At 48.8% G+C, this 11,495-nt stretch overlaps 3 protein-coding genes across 3 annotated transcripts; 1 reads left to right on the forward strand and 2 right to left on the reverse strand.

The window, feature by feature from the left end:
- Nucleotides 1-266: 266 nt before the first annotated feature.
- On the reverse strand, nucleotides 267-2,719 carry F5B22DRAFT_632597 (uncharacterized protein; the record flags this gene model as incomplete). The annotated part of the gene is made up of 6 exons (XM_047976715.1): nucleotides 267-486; nucleotides 638-1,212; nucleotides 1,311-1,676; nucleotides 1,728-2,035; nucleotides 2,177-2,395; nucleotides 2,458-2,719. The coding sequence occupies 6 exons, from the start codon at nucleotides 2,717-2,719 to the stop codon at nucleotides 267-269; spliced, it is 1,950 nt and encodes a 649-aa protein (XP_047836529.1).
- A 2,394-nt stretch (nucleotides 2,720-5,113) lies between these two features.
- F5B22DRAFT_653212 (linoleate diol synthase) lies at nucleotides 5,114-8,902 on the forward strand (the record flags this gene model as incomplete). The annotated part of the gene is made up of 7 exons (XM_047979697.1): nucleotides 5,114-5,381; nucleotides 5,434-6,394; nucleotides 6,448-6,970; nucleotides 7,032-7,260; nucleotides 7,312-8,075; nucleotides 8,129-8,374; nucleotides 8,448-8,902. 7 exons carry the CDS (start codon nucleotides 5,114-5,116, stop codon nucleotides 8,751-8,753), a joined length of 3,297 nt encoding a protein of 1,098 aa, XP_047836530.1. The 3' UTR covers nucleotides 8,754-8,902.
- An 893-nt stretch (nucleotides 8,903-9,795) lies between these two features.
- F5B22DRAFT_641110 (uncharacterized protein) lies at nucleotides 9,796-10,574 on the reverse strand (the record flags this gene model as incomplete). Its single annotated transcript, XM_047977942.1, has 3 exons — nucleotides 9,796-9,918; nucleotides 9,971-10,093; nucleotides 10,239-10,574. 3 exons carry the CDS (start codon nucleotides 10,572-10,574, stop codon nucleotides 9,796-9,798), a joined length of 582 nt encoding a protein of 193 aa, XP_047836531.1.
- Between the last annotated feature and the right edge of the window lie 921 nt (nucleotides 10,575-11,495).

Consider the following 11,495-nt stretch of genomic DNA (forward strand, 5'->3'; position numbering starts at 1 on the left):
CCTATGGTAGATATGGTAACAATCCCAGGTAACAGATTCGTGACACGGTAGCGAGTCACGGTCTCGTCTCGACAGTAACAAAACATGTCTCCAGATAGCGACTTAGTACAACTTTTATTAAGAAACAAATTAAATCGCATGGTGATAATGGCGCTATTCTCTGCTGAAATAATCCACGAATATTCGTAAAACGGCAGTCCGTTCTTACTAACTTACCTATCCAGACATGTGTGGCGTCACATGACCGACCAGGAACATGTCCACCCTCATACATCAGCTGGTGAGCTCGACTTCTTGATCCAGACTTCCTCAACCGGGTCTCCATGTCCCTGAACACATTCCCACTCGCCAATACCATGCTCTTCAGGAGCTATCCGCATCCCTCGGCCTCCTCCACCAACAATAAGATTCCCGGGGCGATAAGTAGCATCTTGCTTCATGCGGCGGATGACAGACCCGTGAACACGCGCCGTGTGGGGAATGTCACTACAGTACAAAATATCAGCAATTGCCTTCAAGATACAAGGCAGCAAAGTCAATGAAAATCCCAGGGCACAAAAAATGAGCTTAGAGTCGTGTCTGGGCAAAACGCAGGTAGCCGCTGCGAGGGGAGAATAATGCTGTAAAAGCTACTCACCGGGTTTCACCACCCGGCAGAGGCCATCTAATAGGCTTCCACGACCCGTCAGGCTGAAGATCCATTCGTCTGAAAGGAAGATACTCCATAAACTTCCAGCTAATGACCGGAAGTGTGCCAAGCCCGGAGGAGAACTCGAGTGAATCGTGAATACGAGCTACGTGCGCCTTATGCAGCATGTCGTGAAACGGTCGCCGCGGCGCCTCCTCGCTCTTGCCGAAATCCCTAACATTGTTGAAATGGCTCCAGTTCTCTTGCATGTGTTCAATCCCATTCCCTTTCTGTGATGCCGTCGGGCTTGAAGCTGACACGTCAATGCGGATGTCTGGTACCTGCGTCTCCCCGGCTGTGCCGCGGCGGGCCCCATGGGTATTGTTGTCCGTTTCTTGGTTGATGATGGCTTCCGCCAGCCCCATCTCAATCAATTTCTCGGGATCAAATGTGAGACCCGCCTTCTCGGCTTGTCTGATCATGTAAACGAGAGGAACGTGGCTTGCTGATTTCGACCCCGGAAGTATTTCCCAGCCACCACCAACGTCACCGTGACCACCCCTGTTATATGTGTGAATATAGTACTCTAAGCAAGGTGGATATGGCCTTTCTGCTGGAAAACTTACTGTCAAATAGTTAGCATGGCAGTCAACGGAGCCAGAGAATTGAAGGGGGTTCATACCGCAAACCATAGCTCGTCAATATCTTGTTCATCATCGTCGGAATCATAATTGTCGTCAAAGTGCGAAATCTCTGACCTAGCATCGCCCGGATGGAATTGACCTTCGGTAGTACTCCTAGTAGCTCTAGACACAGACCGCGAGTGTGGTCTGAATGTGTGTTCTGTTGGTGGTGCGAGGGTCGCGCGTCGACCTCGAGCCGCTTCCGATGGAGCTGTCGGTACTATGCTGGCACGCCGCGCGCGATATTTCTCCTGAAGACTATGCAGACCATGAACGTGATGATGGATTTCTGGTCTCTTCTGGTACATGAGATCTTGTCGGAATTTGGCTCTGCGCTCGTCGATCGACACACAATGCCGTATGACCTAGCACATCGTTGAGATTTTAGACATATGTACTTGGCCGAACTGACTTACCTTAGCGCTGCTCCTTGCTGTATAAGGAAACTTGGAACGCTGCATCCAAGCCGCCTCGAATCGCGGGACCGAGTTGACCGTGTCAAAGAGGCCCAGAAACCTAATTCTCTTCACTGGGCGACTGAAGGTCTCGCGGAAACCTTTTAAAAATCGGTACATCTCATGTCGTTTTTCGCGGCCCTCGGGTGAATCATCGTGGTTACGAGCCTGCCACTGTGAAAATGCTTTCCAGGCGAAAATGACCATTTCTTCGTTTCCATGAGAAAGCAATCCGACATAATCAAGCATCTCTGCTAAGAATCTGGCGACTGTGAGACAGATGTTAGTAATTGCTCTGAAACGTGACCGTATCCATCATGTGGAATATCTCATTATATATAGAGATGCCTCCGAGACTCTAGTTTGATGATAGCCAAATAAAAGGCAGAAGAAAGCAAACGTCAACATACTATAGGCGCCTCTGGAAAATCCAAAGAAATAGATCTCATCTCCCGGGTTGTAAAAGCGCATAAGGAACCGATAACCACCAACGACATGTTGATCAAAACTAGACCCAATTGCAGAGTCTTTCGCCTTCAAATACCATGATCGGATTCGTGATCTCAAACTCGTATGCGATAATGAAGTCGACACAACATACGTGCCGATACCTGGCTGGTAGTAATGATCTTGAAAACAACATTGTTAGTGTGCACCGAGCTAAGTCTCGTCGCTTTATATCAAGACCTACACTGGTCGCCAGCTTCACGGTCCAGACATCTAAAAATCTTGAGAATGTTGCTGTCGCTGTCATCACCTCTGAATTTGTTACCTGTACCATCGAAACACAACACAAGTTTGCGCGGTGTGCGGTGATGTTCTAGCGCTTGAGCCATTACTGACGGCGGTCCAGCCTGGTGTGCGAAATTGTCCGAATCGTGAGACGCTGTTGTGCCTCGTGAGCCAGGACGCCGCCCTTGGGGTGCTGCGGGGGTTAAATGAGCGCTGTCCATAATTATCACGCCTTCAGCCTAACACTCGACTTGGTGATACAGATGGTAGCGGTCGTGTTACGAACAGATGCTGTGCTAACATCAGTCGCAGCTCGGTAATTATGTACGACACTGAGAAAAATCGGCGCACCCTGTAGAACCATACTTTCACTTCGGAGCAATCACATGGGACAAGGATTGGAGCATGCAGAAGCATGGTACCGTTGCAACGAACTATACAGGGTTTATCGTCAAGGTAGGTCTAGAACTGGGGGTGTTATCTGTTCAACTTGTTACTACTGTAGCTACCGCTGAGACCCTTTAGCTTGTCTTGGATGAACTCTTGGACTTGCGAGGACAACCAGTAGCTGTCGTACTCCGGTTCGAGACGGAGACTAGATACACCATGATCGACAAACACAGGCGTATGTTCCACGCGAGTGTCCCAGAGCACTCAGATACTGCTCAGATCTCGGAGCTGGGTAGAGATCGTTCATAGTACAAGAAGTAGGTAACGGCTTGCTATACGATGGGGCGTTGATATTAGACATGTGGATGGTTGGATCGAGGTAGTGTATTTTTGTCCCGTGTAAGTCTAACTCCCAGTCCCAAAGTAGTCGCCGACTTGGTTGTGCAGCGGTGATACACGTCTAAGCAGGGATTTGATTTGTTGAGTTCATGCAGATACAGCAATAGTTTGACAGCTTCAGGTTAGTGTAACGCAAGCTGTCTATGACTGAGTATGTGTTCTGTATGTGTCCACGGTCAGACACAGTCTCTGCAACTGCACGTACGAGTCGACGGTAAGAAAAGAAAAGCTGCGTAATCCCCAGAGCCCCAGTCATTGGACTATACTCCTTTGTGCTTCCAGAAATTACAAACATTTACCTAGCTCTCCGTAATCTAACCTTGAGGCTGCTGCTACCTACATTATTAGTACGCAGTAGATGTCGTATGCGGAATTCAGCACGGCTTATAGCAACAGGGGACTATTACCGACAAGAGATGGGACGTGACAATATGCTACCCGCCATCATGGTCCCCTGCCATGCCAAGATTACCGAGGATCCATCACCGCTCAGCAGCAACTCTGGTGCCGTGGGTTCCGCCAAGATCTGCGGGACGGACCTCAGCTTTGAGCTAGAGTCTGCTAGAGGTAAATCTTTTATGGGACCAGTAAGGGAGAAGCTATCCCGATTGGACACGTCAACCCCAGCGATAGGTATGTCGATCCGAGCTAATCAGGTAAGTCTCGGGCTCCTGAGCTTTAGTCTAATTAATACTCTGCTTACATAGGAGAAACTAGTATAGCATTGTTCAGATAGTAGCGCGCTTAGTTTCTCCTCATTTCTACTTTGGGTAGAAGGAGTCATCTCTGCCGTACGTAGTTTAGACCTGTCGTCATTAGCTTAAGAACTTATTAATGAAACTTCCTGACTAGACGAGCCCCAGTTACCAAAATCATTTTTTCAGCGGCCCACTTGGAGATTGTCATTGCCCTGTAGAGAGAGGCTATTCCGGAAGTGAAAGATGTGCTTTAGAAACAGAATCATCATCCTTGTGTGGTTTCCGGTCTTGCGAGATAAATGGAAATCGGGGAAAGAAAAAGGAAACACACAGTGGCAGTGGTGGGGGTGGATGTGATGTAAAGACGAACAGCTTAGGTAAGACATAAGACACCACATTCCTGATATCAGTTGTTATTCGAGAATCACCTTCTTCAGAGGAGAAGTGGTGGTATACGTGACGAGGTGTGAAGGACAGCATAAATTAGGTAACTCGAAAATTGTACCAAGAACCTTCTTGGCCAACCAGAAGAGAGGACATATTCAATCACACTGTCACCGGTTACCGCTACGAGGTCGCAGGTTGGAACGATGTTGCCAAGAGAATGCAGGCAAGCGCTAATGAAGCCAGGGAGCGCCGTGCAGATTGATCGTCAGTCTAGCTATGTATCGTGTCGGGAGTCATATGAAATGCCCCGCCCATGATGTTATGCTTCTGCTTTTCTCCAAGCTTGTCCAGCCGAACCCAGCCTGTGTCTCTAGGATGGGGGACTCGGCTCTGGATTGGATACTTACATGCTGAAAACTCTGCATTCGCATTCAAGCTAACGCTCTGTTGGGTTCCGTCTGGGCATGGTGCAAGACGGGGCTATTCAACCATACAGCACCTCTGGATAAGGATTGTTTACCTATGATATGCATGTATAGTCGCCCAGTTGTGACAGATCGAGATTGGTCAGGTTACAACAGACCCTCCAGTCGGATCGCAGTGTAGCTGATGTCACGGGTGTTTATAACTAAGCTGGACCTAGTCCAGAGCTTCAAAGCCCCTTCTCTCCCTCGAGGTTGCTAACCAGTTGTTCTGTTTCTTCATTTCCCTTTCCTTCAGTGATACCCAACCTTTGCAAATATGCCTGAGAAAACTAATGGGAACTACACAAATGGGTCGGCAGCTCATGCCGCGCCTAGCACGCAGTTCGGCGTCGGCCCTGCGTTCAAAGAAGAGCCCGTGAAGGCTCCCAAGGCGAACCGTGAAGGCATCACAGAAACCTTCACGCAGCTTGCTCAATGGATTCGCGCGTCGGAGAGACCCTACCCAACCCAGACCGGCCATGGAACCTTCACAGTTGGCAAGAGGCCCAGTCTCAGATCAGACCTCAAAACCTTGAGCATGAAAGGTATGGTTGTTGTGTTCTCTCGGATATGACGAACTAAACTGATATCGAGAAGACATCAAGACAGTCAAGACGATCATCAAAAACTTGATTAAGGGTGGCCCCATTGACGACAAGACGATGATTATGGAGGAGACTATTCAGCTAGTAGCAGGCTTGCCTCACGGTTCACGACTTCGTGAGGAACTTACCAACAACTTTATCAATGAGCTATGGAATACTCTTGATCATCCCCCGCTACTTTACGTTGGCGACGAGCATGAGTATCGTAAGGCTGATGGATCGTGGAACAACCCCCAGGATCCTTACATAGGTGCTGCTGGCTCAACATACGCAAGGACCTGCAGGCCAAGTATTCAGGTTGGTGCCCTACCAGACCCAGAGCTCATCTACGAGACCATCATGAAGAGAACAGACTACAAGAAACATCCCAACAACACCTCTTCAATCCTTTGGTACTGGGCCGACATTATTATTCATGACCTTTTCTGGACAGACCAGAGAGAGCCTACTAAGAACAAGACATCCTCGTTCCTTGATCTGTCTCCTCTCTATGGTAGCAATCAGGAAATGCAGGACTCAGTGCGTACTTTCAAGGATGGAATGTTGAAGCCTGACGCTTTTGCCGACAAGCGACTTCTTGGACAGCCCCCGGGAGTGTGTACCATCCTCGTCATGTTTAACCGCTTCCACAACTATATTGCGCGTAACCTAGTTAGAATCAATGAGAACGGTCGTTTCACGGCACCATCACCTGGCCTCGACGAAGAAAAAGCTGCTGCTGCCTGGAAGAAGTACGATAACGACATTTTCCAAACAGCCCGTCTTATCACCTCTGGTCTCTACATCAACATTACACTTGTTGATTACGTGAGAAACATTGTCAACCTTCACCGAAGCAATACAACCTGGACTCTTGATCCCCGTGCGGAGATGGGCAAGGATGCTGGCACTCTTGGCGGATCTGACCGAGGTACCGGCAGTATGGTCTCGGCTGAGTTCAACCTTTGCTACAGGTAAGTCAACCCCGGAAGACCGCACGGAGCCATCGGGAACTGATATCTTTCAGATGGCACTCTTGTATTTCCGCCAAGGATGACCAATGGATCAAAGATTTCTATGGCGAAATCTTTGGGGCAGAGAAGGACGTGACAAAGCTTACTCTTCAAGACATGGTTATGGGATTCATCAAATTCGAGCAAAGTATTCCTGAAGACCCGGCAGAGCGAACTTTTGGCGGTTTCAAGCGAGGAGCAGATGGCAAGTTTTCTGATGATGACCTTGTCAATTGCATTTCCGATGCTATCGAGGATGTGGCTGGTGCCTTCGGCGCCCGCAACGTACCCCAGGCTCTGAAGCCCGTAGAGATGTTGGGTATTATGCACGGCCGAAAGTGGAACGTTGCTGGCTTGAACGAATTCAGGAAGCACTTCGGTCTCAAGCCCCACGAGACTTTTGAGGACATCAACTCAGATCCCGAGGTCTCTAGCGCTTTGCAGTACCTCTACGGCCACCCCGACTTTGTCGAGCTCTATCCTGGCCTCGTCGCTGAGGAAGCCAAGTCGCCCATGGTGCCCGGTGTTGGTATTGCAGTAAGTAGCTCTTCAGTGGTTCTTATACTGAACTAGAATCTTTACTAACTTTATGATACAGCCGACATACACCATCTCACGTGTCATTCTGTCGGATGCTGTCTGCTTGACCCGTGGTGACCGATTCTACACTACTGACTACAACCCGAGAAGGCTCACTTCTTGGGGTTACAACGAAGTTGCATACGACCTCAACATAAACCAGGGTTGTGTCTTCTATAAGCTGTTCCTCCGCGCATTCCCCAACCACTTCAAGTACAACTCAGCATACGCACATTATCCTATGTGTGGTAAGTAAAACTAAGTGTTCATCATGTGAAGGATACTAACATGTGGCACAGTGCCTGGTGAAACTCAGAAGATCCTTACGAACCTCGGCCGTGTCCAAGACTTTAACTTCGACCGCCCTGGCACCGTCCCTAGGCCCGTCACTGTCAAGACAGCTGGTGCCGCCAAGTACATGCTCGAACGCCCGAACAAGTACAGCATCAACTGGAACCAGAGCCTCGCGGATATCATGGGTCCCAGCTTCTCCAAGCCAACTAGTGACTCTGCTTTCCACATTGGCAAGGAGAATTGCATGCATGATCAGCTGTACAGGGGAGAATGGGCCAGCCAGCTGAAGACATTCTACTCGCAGACGACGGAGAATCTAATCAAGGAGAAGTCCTTCAAGTTGATGGGCACGAACTTCATCGATGTCGTCAAGAACTTTGCCCAAGTCGTGCCAGTGCAGTTTGCCGCGCGCACCTTCGGTCTCCCTCTGAAGACCAAGGATAACCCCAAGGGCATCTACAATGAGCAGGAGCTCTACGCCATCTTGGCTCTGATCTTTATGTGTGCCTTCTACGACGTTGATCCTGTCAAGGTGTTCCCCATGAGACAGGCTGCGAAGACAGTCGCCGGACAACTGGGCGAGCTTATTGAGGCTCATGTGAAGTCTGTCAAGGGAATGTTCGCCTCCAAGCCCAAGAAGGGTGACCTCGCAGGTTACGGTGCCGACCTGATCAAAGGATTGTCAAAGGGCGGCATGAGCAACCGCGATATTGCTTGGAGCGAGCTTCTCCCAGCTGCCGGTGCCACTGTCCCCAACATCTCCCACGTCGTAAGTTTTACATTCCTCTTCTACCTCGGTATATCATACTGACACGATTCAAGTTCTCCCAATCGCTTGACTACTACTTGACTCCCAACGGAGCCAAGCACATCCCAGAGCTGTACAGGATCGCCAACCTGCCATCCTCTGAGGAGAGCGACTCGCTGCTCCTCGGCTACTGCATGGAAGGTATCCGTCTAGGCGGTACCTACGGCGCCTACCGCGAAGCTGCTGCCGACGATGTCATTGCCGAAGACGACGGTAGCTCGGTCTCCGTTAAGGCCAAGGATCGCATCTTCGTCAGCTTTGTAAGTTCTCCATTGCTTCCATCTCTCACCCTGCGTCTACATATCAGACCGTTTCTAACTAAATGATTCACAGGACTCTGCTGGCCAAGACGTGAAGACCTTCACCGAACCCGAGGAAGTCAACCCTCGCCGAACCCTGGACTCATACGTTACCTACGTACTTGGTCCACACACCCACCTAGCGCAGAATACTTGCCAGATCGCACTCACGGAGATGTTCCGATCTATCTTCCGCCTGAAGAACCTGCGACGTGCTCCTGGTCCCCAGGGCGAACTCAAGAAGGTCCGCAGCGACGAGGGCTTCGATCTGTACATGAGAGAAGACGGCGGTGCTTACTACCCCTTCCCTACTACCATGACCATCTGCTACGATCTCTAATTTTGCCTTGTTGCTTGTTTTCGATATCCTCTCGTTTTGTACACCTGATTATGTGATGTTACTGCCTAAGTTGATTTGGCCAAGCGGGTCAAGCTTGTGGATATACCATGGGGATTACTGATGTTGGAATTACTATAATGTGTGAGAAGAATTACTATGTTTATATTACATCTTTAGTTTTATTGGTAATTGTTATTGAGAACTCTCTTCTGTCTAATAACCACCTCTCTCACTATGCGGCGTACCTTTGTCCACATGGTCTTTGCCTAGAGTGTAAAGTGAGGCTTTTCAATAAGTCGCGCTTCACGCTTTCGCGCTATTATGAATCCCTTCATGAGAGGCCACAGAGCGGGAGACTATCGTAAAATTGTATCCGACATATATCTACATAAACAATCTGACCTGAGCCTCCTGTAGATATAAGTAGGCCGCCCTGTCTATGTTGCATTACACGTATACTGTCAGAATTCAGTTGTGTCTTTTGATGGCCACTAGACTCTAAGCAGACTTTCTGTTTTGGGCTATCCACAGCTCATTTCAGCCTATCACAGTGACTACATCTCTTAGCCCCTGGTGAACTGTCAATAAGTAAGTCCCCTTGCAAGGACAAGCCCCTTTGCAGTGGTGGGGCAAGTGGTCCTACCAGGGGTTTAAGAACCAAGTTCGCATACAAATGTTGAAGTGTTGGTATGGAAGCCTCCAAGACTGGAGGTTGTGCTATCCGAAACTAGAGTCCGCTATACCACAGTTGCCTCAGCCCATGAGACAACGCCACACTATTTGCTAGGACACACCTTAAAGAGACGGCAAGACGCGCTCTTAAAACAACATACTACGATACACCCTGAATTGACTGGCTCGCGTATTTCTGACAACACACCTTACCTCCTCTCAATCGCCAACTCCCCAACATAAACCCGTTTCAAACAAACACTGAGAATTGAAAATCCTGCCAAAACTTGCCCCTTGGCATCGCCCTCATGCTATCCTCCGTAGCAACGGGACAAACGGGTAGACCGCCGATGTGTCAATACTTGGGTACTTAAGACAGAAGACCTTCATATACGTCAATTGACAGTGTGAGGGTGGCGTCAAGAGAGTTCGCATCAGGGGTGATATCGGCAGTCGGGTCCCGGATAAGTTGAATGAGGGTGATAGCAATGCTCTGAATTCACATCAGTATATCTGTTTCATTACCAAACTCAATAACCACTCACATCAACAACGCCTTCAACTCCTCGGAGGGAAGTAGCGACGGGCTGGCCGATAACAGGAACAACCGAGAAGAGGCCAGCTTTGCCGATGAGGATGTTCAACAGGGCCTGGTGGACAGCAACAAACTAGATATTGGTAGCCTTGTTAGTAACGTGATTAAGTTATAGAGAACAAGGATGGCGAAGATTGTCAAGAGACGAAGAGCCCGGAACGACGATGAATAGGGAGTAACATAAATTGAAAGCTTGCCTCAAGGAAAGCCGCGCGGACCGTCTGGGCATCAGGCCCACGGGCGATCAGGCCCTTAGGGTGCTCTCTCTCGCCTGCCTCGCTTCTTTTCGTAATCGGCGCGGTTCCGGGAAACTGGGCGATGAGCGTGTTCGCAGTGCTCACAATATCAGTAAACCCATTGATAATTGTAGGATATGGGCCCTGGCCAATGGCAATTAGGGGGCCGTTGAGCGTGGTAATGCTCTGGGCGGGAGCCTGAAGGGCCTGGGACTTCTGGGTGATCAGTTTGATACCATCAGCAATCTGCTGAGGCGTGAGGGCAGCCATGACCGTGGATGCCATGGCAACACCAGCGAAGATTTTGGAGAAATGCATTTTGGTAACGGTGGTGCTGGTTGACTGATGTGTCTAGGGTCGAAAAAGATATAGAAGATCTTGTTGGGGCTTGAGGAACTGTTAATGGTGGTGAGGACAGAATAAAGCATGTTGTTCAGAAGATCTCTCAGGGTTTTTATATTCGTAGACGATAGCTTGGTAGATAGTTCCATGAGTTGACGATGAATATGAAATCGATATCTACTATTCGAGTGACTCATCAAAACACCGAGTTCGTCTCATGTTGTACACTCCAACTTCGTTTCTAGACATGTTCAGGTCGATCTGGATGAGTGTTCATACTAGCCGAGTTTGCCGCGGGTCTGGATGATAATCACTGACAAGGGTAGACACATATGAGTAGTATTACTACTGAGCCAGCTTTTCTCTGAACAGTGACGTTGTATACCCAGTCTATGCGTTGTTGTCTAGTGTTGAACCATGGTTTGGTATAAATCAAATTACTCACTCGGTCAGTGCCAACATGGCTAGGGTGGTAGATGGAACATAAGAGCTACTCATTTGCAACCTAATGTAAGAAAATCAAGCATCTCCCTTGCCCTCCCTTGTGCATAAGAATGACCAAGTAAAGGAGACTCATCAAAATCCTTGCCGAGTGCAACTAAGTAAACCCCGCCTGGTGGCAACTTTGAGATGTACGAAAATCAAGTATCAAACCTACACCCGACTGGAATATAACAAGGAACTTGTCATGAAGAATGGCCATTTGAAATTTGCTCTATAGAATCCAATAGAGAGGTTGTGGCATAACTAGGCCACCAATCATACACCGTAGCCGAAGAATTACAGGCAGAGCAGCATCCAGCCCAACAAATAAGCTTCTCGCTAGACTATTATGCAGTTCTCCTTGCAGTAGTCAAAAAGGATTATGATGAAATGAGCTCATACAAATTCCAACGC

The sequence above is a fragment of the Xylaria bambusicola genome, assembly GCF_022495145.1.
Source record: "Xylaria bambusicola strain CBS 139988 unplaced genomic scaffold F5B22scaffold_1, whole genome shotgun sequence".
Taxonomy (NCBI): Eukaryota; Fungi; Ascomycota; class Sordariomycetes; order Xylariales; family Xylariaceae; genus Xylaria; species Xylaria bambusicola.